This window comes from Lissotriton helveticus, chromosome 3_1, assembly GCF_964261635.1.
Source record: "Lissotriton helveticus chromosome 3_1, aLisHel1.1, whole genome shotgun sequence".
Lineage (NCBI taxonomy): Eukaryota > Metazoa > Chordata > Amphibia > Caudata > Salamandridae > Lissotriton > Lissotriton helveticus.
The window spans coordinates 1,427,521,082-1,427,540,806 of NC_136061.1; the positions used below are offsets into that span (position 1 = coordinate 1,427,521,082).

The window sequence follows — 19,725 nt, forward strand, 5'->3', positions numbered from 1 at the left end:
CAGAATAGATCAATTTAGTATTTGTCAGCATTGTTTTCATTCCTGTCTTATTTAATATTTTAAAATAAAACGTTTCTGCATCACTTGTGTTAAACCCTGAGAAGTATGGGAATTTCTCATAAAATGTTTTCGAGCTGCCTTTAGGCGGTGTTGCACAATGTTCCCATTGGTTATAATTAAAAACATTTCTAGGCTGTGCAGATTTATGCAAATAGTGATTACCAAAATGATTATAGCAATACATTTCTTCGTAATTTGATGAACCCTGTAAATAATCATGTTCTGTGAATTTAGCTGACATTACTAAATCTGACATCATATTATTAATATTTTCAAAGTCCCAATCATCAGAAAAAGTACTTGGTTTTACGAAGTCACTTAATGAAACCTTAAACTGGTGTGGATATTTCAAGAGCTCAATCGGGGCAAAAATGTCAAATTCAGTTCTGTCCCATGCTACCCCACCGGGTATTGGATTGGCTGTGACATTCACTGATGATAGTTCTCTTTTCTCGATGTGAGATGACTTGTGAGGCTTTAGGACCAAGTTGATGTTCTGACTTGCTGTGTCCATTGTACTGTATTTTCCTTCAATGAATTTTCCCAAACAAAGAACCATGATGAGCCAAAGCAGGAGGAAAAGTACACCTAACACAATCCAAAATTCAATCCATGGAGAAATCAGATAGGTTTCTTTGAGTTGATGAAAGAGTACAGTTACTTTGTCTTTGAAAGTTTTTGTTGCTGGCGTTTCTTCATGTTCACTTGGATCATCAGAAAAGTCATCGAAATTGATGAAGTAGCCAGATGCAGTTCTGTCAATTGTTGGAATTGCTTCCGAATTCTCATTTGCTTTGGATTTTTCTTTGTTTCATTAGCATAGTCTGTGGCTACATCGTTGTAGACTGGTGTTTCTTGACGAACTGTTGCAATTTGGGTTTCAAGAGGTACAAGTTCCATGGCTTTGTTGCATAGTCCTTTTTTATTCACTGCAGGTTTATCGAATGTGATTAGTCTCTCAGTTTGAACCTCTTGAATTATAGAAAATGTTGGTATTCTGCTATTTCTTGGGAGTCCACTGGGCCTACTACTTATTATTGAGGTATATATTGCAGGGGAGTGACTCGATTAATGAGAACAGAGGCTAGAATCAATAACGTAATAATATATAAATAGGGTACCTCTGACACCATAGATTGAGTACTAATTTGTTTTGTACACATATAAATCTGTACACCTTATGTACATGCAATTAGTCATTTGATGCAGTATAGAATGATTAAACTTAATGAAACTTGTTCATGTTAAAATGACACAAAGTTTCTGTTGATTTGCAACTACTGGAATAACAACAATGTCTCTTGTTTGTCCTACTTTCAGTTAATAACACACTAGGACTAGTAATTCTTTTGTCCTCAGTGTTTATATGTGTTGTGTATAGAGATGTTGTATATTATTGAATGTGTTGTATTAATCGAGAAAATGTACAGATAAGAGAGGTGACTTAAAACTTTTCAATGAAGGACTTTCAAGTGTATATATCTAAAAAAAGTGAAATTACTATAAAAAGAAAATTTCCAGACCCAGAGTCAAATAAAGAAACTTTTGTGGCAAACAAATTAGTACTCAATCTATGGTGTCAGAGGTACCCTATTTATATATTATTACTACTTATTATTGGCCACATGATTGTGGTTTTACCAGGTCGATTGATACAACTTGGTTCTCCTTTTTACCAGTAAGGGGCGGTAGTACAACTGAACCTGTTCCGCTGATAGATAAGACAGGTACTGCTTTTCAGTAAGAAGGTCCAAATTCCTTCTTCACCGCGATCTTCTCTCTGACCAGATCCCCAATCTTTGGAATCCAGACAGGTCTTGCTGGGACAGGTGGTTTTTCTTCAGTGGCTGTTGGCTGTTGCTTTAACTTTATGTTGCTCAGGATTCGTCTTGTTTCATTTAAGTCCTGTAAAACAGTCTTTGATATCAAAGCATTTTTCTTCTACCACTGAAGTGTGACTATCAAGGTCCTGAATGTGCATTCTAGTACCGAACAATAGTTCGTACGGACTGAGACCTTTTAGAGAATTTCTTGGCATATTATTAAGACTACGTAGGACACTTGTTAAATGTTGGACCCACCCATCACCCGAACCTAATACCCTCGCTGTTATAGATTGCTTTATGTCCCGGTTTTTTCTTTCCACTACCGCATTTCCCTCAGGATGGAATGGACAAGAGTACCGCAATGCAATGCCCATGCCGGTCATGGCCTCCTTGTAAGCTCGAGAGCTAAATGCAGGACCCTGGTCAGAATGTAGCATGCCAATTGCGTATGTGCCGATAAAGACTCGCAAATCTTTTATAACAGTTCTGGCGTCAGCCGAGCGCTGGGGCCACATTCAAATGCATCTCCTGCAGGAATCCACTGCGACCATGATATATTTATAATTACCATCCCTTTGTAAGGGGCCACAGTGGTCCAGGTAAACACACGCTAATGGTTTATCTGAGATTAGAAGGGGCGTCTGTGCTGGTCGTTTCACTGTTGATACTTTCATTCTTTGGCATATTTCGCATTCTAGAACATAGTTCCTAGTTTGTTTTCTCATGCGCGGCCACCAATATCTCTGTTTTAATAACGATATTGTGGCGGAAACACCAGCATGTGCAGAAGTCAGCCCTTCGTGTGCCGCTATAATTAGTCCTAACCTGTGTTCCATGTTTGGAATTGCCCTATCCCCCACTCCAGGGATTTGAGCAAAAGGAACAATATTCGCATCAGTTATGTATGAGTACTTTACTGGAAAGCCTTTCGGGAGTGTTTTTATATCATCTTTTGCTGAAGCACTGACAGCTTGCATTATATCGCTGTCTATTTTTGTTTTTGACTGGGTGATAGCAGCTACGAAGCCGTTTGTACAGCTGCCTTCGCGGCTTCATCAGCCAATGAATTCCCCGCAACGTGAACGCCATCACGTTGATGACTCAGTGTATGTATCACGTGAGTCTTTTGTAGTTCTTTCTGTAAAAGAACTACTTGTTCCCAAAGCGTTTTATGCTTGATTGTGCCACCTTTTGCATCTTTGAAACCGTTTTGAACCCAGATCTGCAAGTATTCATTATAAGACTGAACGCAGTAATATGAGTCGCACACTATTAGTGAGGGGAATTTGCGATCAGTATTTTCAAGCGCCATCTTAAATGCTAGTAGTTCAGCTCGCCGAGCTGTACAATCTCCTAGAGATTGGGTTTTAGTGAACAGTGGTCTAAATTTTCCTTCGTGCCAACGACCTTTAACAATCGCGCACGCAGCACTGTAAGCTTGTTTACCCCCAACTGCGGGTTGTGCTGATCCGTCTGTATTTATTATACACCGTAATGTTCTAGAGGCAGGATTTCGGTCGGCAGAGGACATTCATATTCATATTATAAAAATTCTTGTGTTTTTAAATTAGGATCAAATTCGTATACTATGTCTGTTGCACCAAGAGAATTAACCCATTGTATCCATCTCGGATGTAGTGCTTTAGCATTTGGAATGCTTGCTTTTGTTACGGCTTCTAGAGCAGGTACTGGAGTAGCGATTATTATTCGTTTACCTTGTGCTAGGGCTCTTTCTTTTGCTACAGCAGTATGAACCGCAGTTAGATTTTTTTCAGTTGAACTGAATTTCATTTCAGCTTGTGTGTACAAGTGTGATTTGTAAGCTATTGGTACCGTTTCTCCCTCATTAGAGGTCAGGTACGTGAATCCGCATCTTCCTGGGATGACTCGGATTACAAGGTTGCGTAAGTTTTCACGTGTTTGCAATTTTGTTTTAGCTAACATGTCTGTTTGCAATGATCTTAAAATTTCTGTGTGTTTCTGAGTCCAATTTATTTGTTTGAAATCAGGTTTTTTAATTCATAGAGAGGTTTATCCCTCTCTGCATAATTTAGAATGTATGTTCTTCCGAAATTCAGGAAACCTAGTATTGATTGTAAGTTCTTCAGCATTTTAGGTGCTTGGAGTACAGCGCACTTCTCTAAGAAGTTGTCTGCTAGGCTTTTGCCTTCACTTGATAATTCATATCCTAAAAATAGGACAGTTAGATGGGCAATTCGTGACTTTTTAAAGTTGAATTTGTAACCCTCAGCTGCGAACCCAAGTATTATGGTGTTCACTCTTTTCAAGTGAGTATCCAGGTCATCATCTGTGAGATAGATGTCATCCACATACGATAATGCTTCATCATCATATATTTGTAGTAACTCGGTTACTCTTGCTGAGAATAATCCTGGGCTATTCTTGAATCCCAGTGGGAGTCGACAGAAGTGTTTTTGCGACCCCATTATTGAGAACGCGGTCAAATACCTGCTCTCAGGTGCAATGTTTTGACAAAAGAATCCATTAGAGATGTCTAATGTCGTTTGGTATTTTTTGCGCACAATGTTATTCATTAGTGCTGCACTGTGTGAGTTTTGTACTGCAAAAGTTTTGCAACAGGAGTTTAAATGTCTGTAGTCCAAAACTAAACGATATGAATCGTCTGGTTTGGAGACAGGAAACAAAGGATTGTTCATTTGTGAGGTGCATGTTTCAATCACCTCCTGGTATTCAAGTTGATCTAAGATCTCCCTGACTTGCTTTTTAGCTTCTTGTTTAACTGGGTACTGTCTTTGTGCAGTAGGTTGACATTTTAACTGGATTTTGTGAGGAGGAGAGTCCTCATCCCATCCTACATGATTTTTGTATAATGCAGGAGCTTGGGCTACTGCCCATTTTCTTGCATATATGGATTTTTTATTAATCGAAATATGATTTGAGAAGGCAGGCATAATCATTTCTTCGCCATGAGGGCACTCCCTGACAAACTCTGGTGGCCAGTCTTTCTCAGCTAAAAGGATGTCATAGCCTTTCGAAAGGTTGTCCCAAAAAAGACCCCTTACTTTCCTAGTCTTGGCCCCCCCTATACGCAATGTTATTTCGTATATTTTATGAGGTTTGCTAACTCTGGTATCTGCAGTTTCCACTTGAATGTATTCATTCGTGTCCACTGTCTCCAGAAGATTCATCAAGATCTTGCGAGCTATGGTCACTTCTGCTGCGCTGTCTAGCATTGATTTTTCTATGATTCTGGCAAATTCAAATGGTTGTTCTGCTATATCTGTTTCTTTCAATTTCTGGCGGATCGCCACAGATGCTGCTTCTCCCTTTATGTTGGCTAACAATAGAGCCGAGACCTGCCTGAAGTCTTTCAGTAATTTCATACCCAGAGTTATAGCAGGTTCTGGACCGTATTCATTTTGAATCTGTCTTAGCACATCTGGTATAACCCCCATAGACGGAACACCATGTGTTTTTGTGTAAATGGAAGCAAAGACTGTGCCCCAAGTGTCGCAGTCCTCCACATGTGGTGCGATCCCCATTGGAAGACAGATAGTTAGAATTCTGTGTTTCTCAGTAGGCGTAGTATCAGGAAACACTGCCTCTATTTGAGTGATTTTCTGAGCTAACCAGAATGGAATTTGTTCCGGTTTTGTAGGTACTTTGCCAATGGCTGATTGGATATTTTGTGGTGTGATTTTATTTGTGTTCCCCTGGTGAGCGATGGTTTCTGGAATTTTTATTGCCGGTTGGACTGTTGAAGTCCTCATGACATATTGGACCAATTGTCTGTGTATTTAATTTAACAGTTTTAGTTGAGCCAAGAGCTCTCGGTCTGACATTTTATCAATGTCTGGATGTGGTGTGTAGCTGGCTAGAACCGGCCACGTCGCTCCTGGTCTACCTAGTGGACCGAGCCTGGTGATGTGATTTTGATGTTTTAGGGCGCCTTTAAACCAGAGCAGGTGCTCTTGGTAATTTAGTGGGATTTCAACATCCTCGAAAGGAGTATATTCATCCGGAGGTTCCTCTATTTTGTAATAGTGGAATTCGTGCGTTACAGCGTTTGCTGCTGGAAAGTTTATCCATGAGTAGAATACCTCTGTCTGCCGATATTCATGGGCCTCTACCACGAATATGACTGTACCACCTCTTGGTGTTAGTCCATTTTCTATAAGTTTAAGAGTTGTAGTTTTTCTTACATTTACCGGAATGATTATAGCATTTGGGTCATTTTCTTGGAGACCTGTGTCAACTGCTAGGAGTTGAGCTGCTATTCTAGCTGCCTCCCTTTCGTCTTCACTTTCCGTCATTTTTACTAACAGAAAGCTTTTTGTTGCAGATCAAGTTTCAAGGAAAACAAATATTAGGTGCACAATATTTTGGAACACTGTATCCTTCAACGTTGACTAAACCAAAAACTAATACATAGGATTCTCATCCTACTAAGTTCCGGCGGATATTAACCTTTTACCCACTCCAGACGTCTTTTGGAGTATTTACGGGAAAAAGGGGTCTGTGTGAAAAAGCACGACTGAGTTACTCTAATGTCTTGCGTTAGATTATCGCCTTACCAAACGTTGGGCGCATGTAGTGTAGTTCCTATATTCCCAATAGGCTCTGCGCATTGGAATAATATAAACAGCAGTGCAGACGTAGGACTGAGGTCGACTAAGTCTCTACTGACTATATTAGACTTAATTAGTTTTGCCAGCAAGCTCAGAGGTCACTAGAAACTTTCTCGAATAAACAAGGAGTTTAACTTCCCTGGATAGACAAGAAGGGATTAGCTTCTGACAACCATAAAACATGACAACTTTGCTCCCTCAGAATAAGAGTGTATCTCTAGAGTCGTGTGAAAACAATAGACAGTTATTTCACTCAGTCAATCGTGCGTACTTAGTTTCACCAGAGTGCAGAGAAATAGAGAGACGGGCGTTTTCAATAAAAGGTGTTATTTATTGAGCAGTCTTCTTTCTCATGCAAGAGAAATTAATTGCCACAATTGCAATACTTAGTATAAAGTAAAGTGCGTACAGTAAAAGGAGTATTATAAAATAATACTGTAAAAGCATTGATATGGTTTCTTAGCCATATGATACTTTAAAATAGATAAAATATATACATACATAAATACATTGACTAACGTACTCAACTGGTGCTTCTAAATACGCCTACACCGGTGTACCTGACCTAAGCCTAATACGTGGGAAGGAGTAAGTAAGTAGCAGTTTAAGTTAAGTTGGTTTTGCCAAGAATCTGAATCAAGAATTCTCTTTAAAGGTTTAGTCAGATCCGTACCTGGGTAATAGAATGTAGGAGGTCTGGTATCTCTCTCGCAGGACTCAATATCCCAGCAACCCTCAAGGGCGGCTGGAAACACCGGAGCTGGATTTTCTCGGCTGGAGAAAAAGACAGCGTCTTTCTCAGTGCGTCAAAAGGGAGGGGCGGCCGTGGGCTCTCGCATCACTGGGTTCTCGGGCAAGTAGATAGCAGCTCTGCTCCAAACCACCGTGTGTTTGCTTAAGGCAACGTTGGTATATTTATACCCGAGAGGTGCCGGGTTTGACGTAAGGTTGGACATAAGACGTCAATAAAGATGTCACTAAGAACTGGCCGTTCTTTCAGTGCTCACAGGAGTTCTAGGACAAATCAAAACAGAAGCATGGGGATTTCCCAGGTTGCTGGAGGTTTGTTTTGTTTAAAGAACGCGTTGTACTCTCTAGGAGTCTGGGGAGGTAGCCTTGCTCAATTTGGACTGCATGGGCTACGACTAAATATGGATATGATTCTTATGCCTTTATAAGGATATTATTTATTATAGCCATACAAGGGCATAAATTAGGAATATTGAATTAGGGTCCTAGATAGAAATACAACACAAGAGGAACAGTCTTCACCAAGGGCAATCTACCTACCAGATGACCAACTAGAGGCCACTGCGGATCCTTGGGGCCTGAAGGCAAACCAGAGGAAAACCTCTACTAGCTGCAAAGTAGCAGACTAACCTGGTAATTTGGGGTACTTTGGGACCAGGATCCACTCCTCAGGGGTTCAGGGGCGAGACCAGGTGGCACAGTGACTGCCTTGCACCTTCCCTAAAGACCGAGAGTAGCAAGAAGAGGCCAACTCCTGATTGGATTTCTTGATTTTTTTCTTGGACTTACCCAAATATTTCTACAGTGAAAAAGATCTGCTGTGGGAGAGGGAACAGGGCACTCCTTTTTATCTCGACCAGTCAAGGCATGGAGTCTTGCAGCATTTAGTGATGTAGAGCTTTGCAAGCCCTTCAAGCCTTTGGGCTCATCTGGGTGCCATCACCACAGGTCCTGAAGTCCGTTTTGATCCCAAGCACCAAAGACATACTGGTGGAGGATCTGTCAGACATCTGTGTCCAACCGTCCCAACAAAGTTTAAACCCTGTCATTTTAGAAAGGGACATTTCCGTTGCACACTTTTACAATTTCTAGAAAAGAAAGTTAAGGAAATCTTGTCATAGACCAAAGAGTAGAGCTCTGGATCAGCATCTGAAGGCAGAGAAAGAAAGTAACATATGTAAGCGAGCATGAGTGGCGCCTACCTGCAGCACTGTTGTCACTTCTGGAGCAGACCTATATCACCCAGAGCCAAACACCAACACCTAACCATATGCAGGAGTACTGTTTTTAGTTTGCCAGATTCAGCCCGATGCCGAAGGATTATTCACAAGATGAGGAATCTGCAGTCAGAAGTATCCACCAGAAACACAATTTTAACTGTGAACATCATTATTTCATTTCAACTATGCAATGTGAAGAAATCCATCTACAGCACAAAACGAAGGTTACTATGAACAATGACACAGAATTCTTAAGAAAAGAAAAAATTAGTGATAGTCCATAAGTTAAAAAAAACCTTATTGCAGCAGCTCCCTAACGTGACGTTAGAAACTACTAAGGGTCACATGCAACCCTAAACTCTATTAATGGATACCAACGCTCAAATTAAAATAGAAACTCACGTCAAACTGAGCAAGAATAGCCCCACTATGCAGTCCTTCTGCTAGTTGGACCATAGACTCCCTTAAGGCATTGTCATCAAGATGGACGCCATCCACTGGTATTTTTTCTGGGATGTACTGGAAATCAGGCTCATTCTCAAGCTTCTCTTCTACCACATCATATACGGCTAAAACATAAAAATAATTTAAAAGATTAATCCAAGCAGAAGTGAACACATTAAAAGAACCTTACGTGATAAAGACCAAGGGTTCACTTAGGTCTATGCCACCTGCAAGCAGAGTGGTGCCATATTTGTTTTGAGGTTAAGGTCAGTCATTTTCAGTTACCATCAAATTAGGTATGACCTTTTTAGGTCTGACCTTTAATCTTTCTTAATCAAAAACTATTATTGAATTCTATTTTCACCAAGGCAGAAGTACTACTGGAAATATCTGGTATCATATGCAAGGACTTTTTTTTTATATCTTTATTTGGTTTTTCAGCGTTTCATGAATAATGCAGCAAGCATTGCATTAAGGCGCAGGACATGCATTGAACAATAAATAGTAAACAGTGAAGGAGGAATGCACACACCCTCACCCTCTCATTCAAGCACGAGGGGCAATTGCATGACATTTCTAAATACAGGTGAAAACACAATGATGATTACAGTAACATAACGCCACAATACGTTTATGTCAAAGGAGTCACAGCTCTCTGTGAGAGATGAATATTATAGTATCGAAAATACATAAACTAAGGGGGATCTCTTCTTTCCTTTTCCTATCTTTAGATAGCAAAGGAAAAGAAGAGTTCTATCAAGGTGGGACAGATTGAGAGGGACAGTCAACAAGACCGTTTCATATTATCCTCACACATTCAGAGGGATGTCATGCTCGTAGGGCGGTTGCTCCTAATCGGGTCGGCGCTGCAATGCCCTAAGGGTCCCACGAAGAGTCAAAGGAGATCGTTTGCTTTATTGCTGTTTGATGAGCTCTCAACCTCACTTTTACAGAGTCAAGAGACACTGCAAGCTCAAAGTGTGTATAGATAATGAATGTCAAGATCAATTTAAGGTCTCACTGGCGTAAATGTTTTGGGAGTGAACAAGCGTGTCAAATCTTCCATAAAATGCATCATAATTATGGATTTGAACTAGGCGGTAGGTTCGTCTGACAAAGGTAGAAAGGCCTCTGAAAGTCCTTGCAGGGCAAAACACACAACAAATAAAAGGATGTCCACTCTCTTGACCTTGAGCACCACAGCAGGTTAAAAACTTGTCCCAACACCCTACTTAGATTGATTTGGTGGAAGGGAGTCTGGCATTGAAGATTACAAGTACCACCTTAGACGGCAAGTCAAATGCAACCAATTGCAGTCACTCTATCTTCATGCATTGAGATGCAAGTTGAAGAGGGTTAAACAAAAGACCCTGCCGTGTCACGGATATAGTAGGTCATCCCAAAGTGGTTTCCTGATTAGACGATAGATGTTCATACTCAGGAGGTCTGGGTGTAGCATTTTCCTGGTGATAACAATGACTTGTGCTGGGTCTGTTTAATCTTCCTCATATTTTTGTTTGATCTGTTTATTAAGAATTTTAGTTTTTGTTTGATATACATGAATACAAAGCTGTACATTATTAGGGAAAACACCACACAGAATCAATAGGTAGCCATACAATCCGATAATTGAACAACAAGTGAGTTGATTTGATACATCATTATGCATAAACAATATAGGAAAATAATATTTAGCATGTCCCTTCAGCCATAGCTTTGCCTCACTCCGACATAGAATCTGAACGACTGCATCATGGTGCACCGTAACCGCAACATGCAACAATTTGCATAATCATGTTTCGTATGGCTTCACTCTGCCATATCGCAAATCAATATATAGATTCAAACTTCTATATGAAAACACCAAACATGGGGAAAATAAATCTTATCGAGAAAGGGGAGGGAAGGGAAGAAAGAGCCACAGAAAGGGTGAGAGGGGGATCAAGCCCCCACAGCGTTATAGAACAGGGTCTTTTCAAATACTCTAAGGGTTCACCATCGGACTGCTAAGAGTAAAGATCAGCCAGTAAAGTGGGCAGATGTTTAGTCAACATATCAACATACCAATGAGGACATAGGTATACTTGAGCCAAACTCGCTAACCATCTAGAAGGGAGACATCTAATGGACCCTCCGGCGTCAGCAGCCCGTGCAGCGTACACAGCATAGTATTCCATTCAGTGGAGATAGGACTTTTACAGTGGAGATAGGACTTTTACGCAAGCCCAGTGTAAAAGTAGCAGGCACCTGTTTTGGGGTGATAAAGGGGCTCAGGAAGTTCTTTGACCTGCTGCCCTTTGAGGCAAGGAAAACTGTTACGGTTGCACTGGTGACATCACGCATTGATTATTGCAACAGTCTGTATGCTGGCACTAACAAAGTGGTCACTCAAACTCCAGATGGTGCAGCATGCAGCAGCAAGGCTGGTTTTAAAATGGCCGAGAAAATCCTCAGCAACCAAAGCCCTTAACACACTACATTGGTTGCCTATAACTAAAAGGATCCTGTACAAAATGCATGTAATCACCTTTCGAGCTGTCCACGACCTAGGCCCTCTATATTTGAGGAAGAAATTCACAAGATACTGCCCAACCCGAGCATTAAGATCCCTTAATGCTAATCTACTGACCGTTCCAGGGTTTAGACTTAAAACTCGAGGGGGCAAATCCCTGGCGGTACTAGGTGCAAAAGCATGGAATGTTCTCCCCCCACATCTTAGAGCGCTAGACAAAGAACAAGACTTCCGTAAACAACTAAAAACCTGGATCTTCAAGCTCCCAGACATAACAGCCAGAGCTCTAGTGCGATGCTGGCCCTGGTCAATTCAAGCATTAATATAACATCTGCTATTAGGGTGACTTTGCAGGGGCGCCGAGATGCTCCTTGGAGCGATTGTTGCGCGGTATAAATGGGCAATTACATTACATTACATTACATCCTCCCGTACCAGGGAGACTGCTTCGGCCTTCACCCAATTCAGCATGGAGAGGAACCAAGCTTTCAACGGAGGGGACTCCTCGAACTTCCACTTACGAGTAATCAATCTCTTAGTCACAATAAAGCCCAGATCAAGAAACCTAGTGGATGCTTTGTGCTTTTTTCATTTCTGAGAAATACACCAATGATGCACGACTCCAACGTCCTCAATCAATCAATCAATCAACAACATTTATAAAGCGCACTATTCACCCGGAGGGTCTCAAGGCGCTTGGGGGAGGGGGGTCTGCTACTGCTCGAACAGCCAGGTCTTGAGCTGCTTCCTGAAGGCGAGGTGGTCTTGGGTCAGGCGGAGGTGGGTCGAGAGGGAGTTCCAGGTCTTGGCGGCCAGGAAGGAGAAGGACCTTCCTCCTGTGGTGGCTCTTCGGATGCGGGGGACGGCGGCGAGGGCGAGGCTGGTCGATCGAAGCTGGCGAGTGGGTGTGTAGAAGTTGAGGCGGCTGTTGAGGTATCTTGGGCCTTGGTTGTGCAGGGCTTTGTGGGCGAGGAGACGGAAGGTGATTCTCTTGTTGACCGGGAGCCAGTGCAGGTCTCTCAGGTGTCCGGAGATGTGGCTGTGTCGGGGGATGTCGAGGATGAGTCTTGCTGAGGCGTTCTGGATTCGTTGGAGTCTCTTCTGGAGCTTGGCGGTGGTTCCGGCGTAGAGGGCGTTGCCGTAGTCCAGTTGGCTGGTGACGAGGGCCTGGGTGACCGTCTTCCTGGTCTCGGTGGGGATCCACCGGAAGATCTTACGTAGCATGCGTAGGATGTTGAAGCAAGACGAGGAGACGGCGTTGACTTGTCTGGTCATGGAGAGGGAGGAGTCCAGGATGAATCCTAGGTTGCGTGCGTGGTCTGTTGGTTTGGGTGCGCAGCCCAGGGCGGGGGGCCACCAGGAGTCGTCCCAGGCGGAGGGCGAGGAGCCCAGGATGAGAACTTCCGTCTTGTCTGAGTTCAGTTTCAGGCGGCTGTTCATCATCCACTCGGCTACGTCTTTCATTCCTTCGTGTAGGTTGGTTCTGGCGGTGGCGGGGTCGTTGGTGAGGGAGAGGATCAGCTGGGTGTCGTCGGCGTAGGAGATGATGTTGAGGTTGCGTTGTCGTGCGATGGCCGCCAGGGGGCTCACGTAGACGTTGAAGAGGGTGGGGCTGGGGGGGCGTGGCCTGGAGCTGTTGATGGTGGACGTGTAGTTTGACGGCTCCGTCCTGTGCCCTGAACACCAGCTAAATTATCCTATGATCCCCTGCCTACAACCCGCCTGATTCATACCCAGATTGTCTCCGGGGACAAGCGGCGTGTAACGGTGCCACGTTGCCCTTCTGGAACCGCTCCTGTGGGAAGATCGGCCGACGGACCCTGCTGCGGCCTGCTGCACTAAGTGAAGCCCCGGACTTGCGTGATCGGCCTGGCCGGCCTACCCCCATACTCCTTCGCGGTCCAATTGGGACCCAGGATCGGGCTGCGGCCGCTTTGCCGACCAGGGACGCGGGGTGAGACAAGGTGCCCACACCCCCTACCAAGGCTCTGTTGCCCCCCTCCCCCTCGGCTTATGAAGCACGGGCTGTCCGCGCTGCTGCGCAGCCCCACCGAAACGCGGGAGCGCCTCCGTGCAGTCCCCCTCAACCCGCCAAAGTGATCGGCGGGGCTCCGGCGCTGCCACCACTGGGTCCGGGAACTCAGGAAGGGCGACACACACGGCATAGCCGGCGCCGCAAACCAGCATTGTCCCGCACGGGATACCGGAGTCAAGGAGCAGGCCTGGCTGGCATCAACAACACTCTGGCGCCATCTTGTCGCTACGTTGGGGCTAAGTGGTGACTCTTGAACCCCTGATCAATCAGGCCACGTGAAACAGGGTGGCGGACACTGGAGACCGGCAGCACACGAAGGTGGGGGACCGTGGAGAGGTGGTGTGCCTCGCGCGTTGGCGCCTTCATGCAGCGCTGCGGCCCAGACATCTTTGCGCTCTCGTCAGCCACGATACATTCACTTTGAAGCGCACTGATTCACATCACCCTTGCCATCTACGCGAACCTCACCAAGGCACAGGCGGCGCATCGACTCATCCTTGATTGACGCCTCATCTGGGTATCCTACACCACCCTTACCAGCACTGAGATATACGCTGCATCTACCTCTTTGCAGTACAAAGTGGACAGGCCATAACAACTGCCGTACATTCAGAGGGCACGCGGCGGGCGGCTGCCTCTACTACAGCGCCACCCTGCAGACAAGGTCTATGGGCAGGACGAAGGGCAAACGGCAGGACCAGAGCACCCGAACGGACATGCAGTCCACCAGTTCAGAGGACCCACTGGCCTCCTCTAATATGGACATCATCCCGCCGACCGGTAAGGGGTCTCAAGACGCCAAACTAGATCTGATCCTGAATGAAATACGCGCGACGCGCGAAGCGCTAGAATTGCGCATAGACAATATGGCGACCGGCCTATCCTTACTTAAAGCGGACCACAACAAATTGGCGGATCGAGTGGCGGAGCAGAAAATAGCGCTAGACGACATTATCCCACAGCAAACGGAACACTCCGCGAAACTAGAAAATGTGGAGAAGCAACTGAAGCAGCTGTGGGGAAGGGTGGACGAGGCGGAAGGACGGGCCCGCCGCAACAATGTCCGCATCCTGGGCATTCCGGAGAGGAGCGAGGGGAGAGACCCCACACAGTTTGTAGAGGATTGGCTTAGGAAGCTGGTGGGCCAGAGAGCTCTCACCGCTCTCTACAGTGTAGAGAGGGCGCATAGGATGCCATCACGGCCCCCACTATCTGGGGCACCCCCGCGCCCACTGATCGCTCGTCTCCTCCATTTCAAAGATCGTGACACTGTCCTCCGGGCGGCCAGGGAGGAAGCGCCGATACGCTTCGAGGACAAGACCATCTCGGTCTACCCTGATTTCACGCCCACTGTGCAGCGAGCCAGGTCCACCTTCATGGGGGTGAAGCGCAGACTGCGTGACAGGAACATGAAATATGCCCTTTTGTTCCCTGCTCGGCTAAAAATCCTGCATAACAACAAGTCCCACTTTTTTGACTCGCCTGAGGAAGCATCTGAATGGATGGAGGTCGCCCTGACTCCGCCGACGTCGCAGGACCAATTCACAGACCACCGCAGCAACGCCAGTAGGGGCTCGCCAGGCCGGCGGAACGACACTCACAGCCCTGGGCATCACTCATCTCATGGAGCATCGGGGGCGGCGCATACTCTCGGACACCAGGCGACGGACCACACGTCATCATCCACACATCAGCGTCTCACTGAGGCGGCCCTGGCTGCCCACGACGCGGGAGCAACCGGAGACAGACTCACCGTTACCACTGACACTCATACTGAGGTGTCTGGTTCAGTTGACAGCCTGCAACTTTTCCCGAAGGTCGCGGCACAGATGGCAGCGGAGTTCTGAGCCACGACACGATTACTTCTCTCCAAGTGGTAACGTATGTCAAATCCCCTCCCTCACATATGGTGGGTTGAATGTGCAGGGATCTATCATATTGTGGGCTCTCACGTCCACGCAGACAGTTCAGTGCCAACCGTCGGAGGTCCACCACCCCCCGGTATGCACACGTACTTGACTGTGTTGTGCCCACGTTGGACACCATGGTTTGGCTCCTGGGTACGTAGGCTCAGGGACCTTTTTGTTTGGGGGTTTATTGGTTGCGAGACACTCTTCTATTTTAGCACAGCAGGACATATGGGGTCGCCCAGTTGTTACACCTTGCCACACCGCACAGATGGGAATGGGACCTCTTAACAATTACCACTTGTACACCTGGAATGTTCGTGGCTTGGGATCAGTGCATAAACGTCATAGAATCCTTGCACAACTCAACCGGAGGGGGACACAAATTGCCTGCTTACAAGAGACACATTTGAACGCTGCTGAAGCGGTGAAATTGCGCAAGAAGTGGAGAGGACAGCTCTATGCCACCTCATATTCCGCATTCTCAAGGGGGGCGGCAATTTGGATGCGTGGGTCTCTTCCTTTCCAGTTGTTGGAGCAACGGGTTGATAAGGAGGGTCGCTATGTGTTTGTGAGGGGTCTGTTGGATGGGGAGGAAGTTGTTCTGGGATGCATGTACTCGCCTAATACGAACCAGTTGGAATTTCTGTCCAGTGTCAACGGGGTACTTGCAGACTGGGCTGACCTTCGCTGGGTAATAGGGGGAGATTTTAATGCTGTACTTGATGTTCTGCTGGATAGGTCACACCCCCCCTTACTGGCTACTGAGAGCAAGAAACAGGCTGCTGCGCTTGCGAGTTGGGCTGAGGGTTGGAACTTGGCGGATGTGTGGCGTAGCATTCACCCCATGGACAGGGAATACACCTTTTTCTCCCCTCCCCACCAGCTTCACACCAGAATCGATCATATTTTCTGCTCAAGGTCCCTTACTGCATTGATTGTCCAAACACAACACATGGGGAAAACGTTCTCGGACCATAGCCCCGTGGAAATTACATGGCAGTGGGGTAGGAGGCTAGCCCCCATACCGACCTGGCGGCTAAACCCTGAACTCCTAGAGGACTCGGTTTTCCGGTCCTCCCTCTCCGACACTATCGATGCCTACTTCTCCACGAATGCGGGCACGGCTAGCTCCCGGCAGGTAGAATGGGACACTTTCAAAGTATGTCTGAGGGGGGCTGCTATGACTACTAGGGTGGGAAGGAAGCGGGAGGTACTTGGCCAGCTTCAGGAGGTGGAGGGCTCGCTTGCATCCTTAGTGAACGAGGCAGCGGGTACCAACGCTCCCTTTCCGCCGCTGCAGGAGGCACGTATTAGACATGCAGAGCTGCTGGAGGAGCTGCGAGTTATTGACTTTAGGGAATTCACGAATAGGCAGCACACACAGGCCGATCGGGCCGGCCCCCTCCTTGCCCGCATCCTGCGGGACTCCCCGATCAGCCAACCCATTCTGCGGATTTTGGACCACTCTGGCCAGCTGGCTACCACCCAAGTAGGGATTAATACAGCATTTAAGGACTACTATACCGCGCTATATGGCCCCCCACTACCCCTGTCCGAACCCGCATTAGTGACCTTCATGGCGGAACTGGTTCTCCCGCAGCTTACTGCAGATCAGAATAAAGACTTAAAGCGTGCCATTACATTGGCAGAAATCAGACAGGCAATCAGAACCCTCCCTAAGGGTAAGGCCCCTGGAACGGATGGCCTGCCAACCGACTTCTACGCCACTTACATGGACCTCCTGGCCCCGCGACTACACATTGTTTATCTGGAAGCTCTACGCACAGCCTCTCTACCACAATCAACCATGCAAGCTCTGATTACGTCCCTCTTGAAACCGGCCAAAGAAGGTTTGCAGTTGGCCGATTACAGACCCCTGTCCCTTCTTAATACTGACTCAAAAATTTTGAGCAAGATACTGGCATCAAGACTCGTACAATACGTGCCACATTTGGTCCACCAGGATCAATGCGGCTTTGTCACAGGTCGTAATACGGCCATGAACCTTCGGCGATTGGCCCAGCTCATGCTTGGGAGCGATGAGGGTGTGGGCTCCGAAGGGTGCATCTCTCTGGACTTAAAACAGGCTTTTGATTCCTTGAGATGGGACTATATGTTTGCCACATTATCAAAATATGGGATCCCGCCGGAATTCCTCGCTTGGGTCAGATTATTATACACAATCCCCACGGCGAGGGTACGTACTTCCAACCAAATCTCGGGCCCCATGGCCATTGCCAGAGGCACCAGGCAGGGCTGCCCACTTTCCCCTCTCCTCTTCGTTCTTGCCCTCGAGCCATTGCTCTGCAGACTTAGGCTGCTAGCCCCCCGTTACGGTATACGGCGGCATGGTACGGACCACATTGTCTCTGCGTACGCGGATGATATCATATTATATCTCCGAGATTTGAGGGGTGAGCTGGGCCAAGTCTCCCAGGTTTTTGAGGATTTTCGAGAAATATCTGGCCTCACCATCAGCGAGTCTAAGTCCTACGGATTCGCCTTTGTAGCTGCGGGTGATTCGACCCCCCTGTCTTTTGCCCCACATGAATTCCAGATGGCGGAAACCACCTTCCGTTACCTGGGAATACAGATATATAGAGAGGCGAGCATGATGATAGACGGCAACCTGGGGAGGGCCATTAGAGCACTGAAGTCACAAGTTCAATTTTGGCTTACATTGCCGCTCTCCATACCTGGCAGAGTGGCAATTTCCAAGATGGTGATGTTGCCCCGTCTTATCTACTACTTCACCAACCTGCCGTTCCAGATCCCAGCGGTAACATTCAAGACCCTCGACTCCCTGCTCACAGACCTTGTGTGGGGACATGGCCGCAGGCGAATAGGGCTGGCTAAGTTGCAGCTTCCCTCCAACTCCGGAGGCATGGGCTTACCGGACTTCAGGGCTTATCATTATGCATGTCAGCTACAATGGTTGGCTTACTGGGTGGCGGGCCGCAATCTTCATGAGATTAATCTGACCCAAGATGACCATGCTAAGGGGAAAATACACATCTTGCTCCTGCCTGGATCGGATCTACCTAGAAACACTACGCCACTCCTCAAATTGGCGGTCACACATTGGCGAAGGGCATTGAAATATACGTCCACTGGGACACCTTATGCCCCCACAATACCACTCTTGGGCATACCACTGGGCCCGGGCACACTTACAACGACTCTACTGGAGCCCTGGCGTGACGCGGGTGTGACACATGTGGGTGACCTGTTTGCGGAGGGGCACTTGTTGTCCTTCGAAGACTTCAGAACCACGCAGGGCATACACGGCGGCTCCTTTCTCCTGCATGCCGGTCTCCGACACTATATCTTGCGCAACTGGTCACCCGACGGACGGGAGCCTATTGCAAATCCTCTAGTCACAATGCTTTATCTCATGGGGACGGGCGGCCATCTAACTAAGTGGCTCACTGTTAGCATTAAATGGGGAGGGCGCTTACACTGGCACCACTAAGGGCGACATGGGAAGTGGATATTGGGAGGCCACTAAGAGATAAGGAGTGGGAGCGCATACTGCAATTCCCCAGAAAGGTAGCTAGAAATCCCAAGTACAAGTTCATCCAACTGATGTTGCTGCATAGAGCCTACCTAACACCACACCGCCTACATATGATGTTCCCTGCATCCAAGAGCAACTGCCCCCGATGTGATGCGGACGACGCATCTCTGGTACATATGATGTGGCAATGCCCCAAACTGGGGTATTTCTGGACCACTGTCCATGACTCACTTGAGAAGGCTGGTACATTGACCCGATCACCTACACTGGAACACATGCTCCTAGGGCTAGGTCCATCGACCCGCACCAGGACCGTGGCGGCGCGCTTCTCGGATCTGGCCCTGTTGTTGGCTAAGCGTGCCATCACGATACGGTGGAAGTCATCAACACCGCCCAACCCTGACCTATGGAGGGCGGAAGTTGTACGTTGGGGTAAGGCTGAGGGCGAGGCATTACAAAGGGAAGAGAGCAGGGGCCTTCGCAAGACACCTATCTCACTGGAATGGTTTGCCACTTTGGGGGTATTTGAGGCTGGCGATGACAGTGATGATGAGGATATTAGTGAATAGCCAATTGGGGTGCGGTTACGCCCGTACTCATTCTTATATGCACTACCACGAACAATACCTACGGTGCACTATGAGGCAACACGGGTAGATCGAACCAGTCTGTCGCATTCCGTTACCTAACCAATCTGTGTATTAACCTCAACTATGTGTAAATAACTAGAGTGTGACCCAAATAGCGATATTTAGATCATGTGCCTAATTAGAGAGTGAATAGTGGGAACTCGCAGGGTGGAGGGTGGGAACGGGAATGAACGGGGTTTGTTAGTTGTTAT

General features: G+C 46.7%; 1 protein-coding gene across 1 annotated transcript in view; it reads right to left on the minus strand.

Annotated features, from left to right (window-relative positions):
* PTPN4 (protein tyrosine phosphatase non-receptor type 4) overlaps positions 1-19,725 on the minus strand; it is a 1,253,225-nt gene that overhangs the window by 493,955 nt on the left and 739,545 nt on the right. Inside the window, exon 20 of the mRNA XM_078682081.1 lies at positions 8,869-9,035. Within this exon, the coding sequence (XP_078538207.1) occupies positions 8,869-9,035 (167 nt within the window). The remainder of the gene's footprint in view (positions 1-8,868; positions 9,036-19,725) is intronic.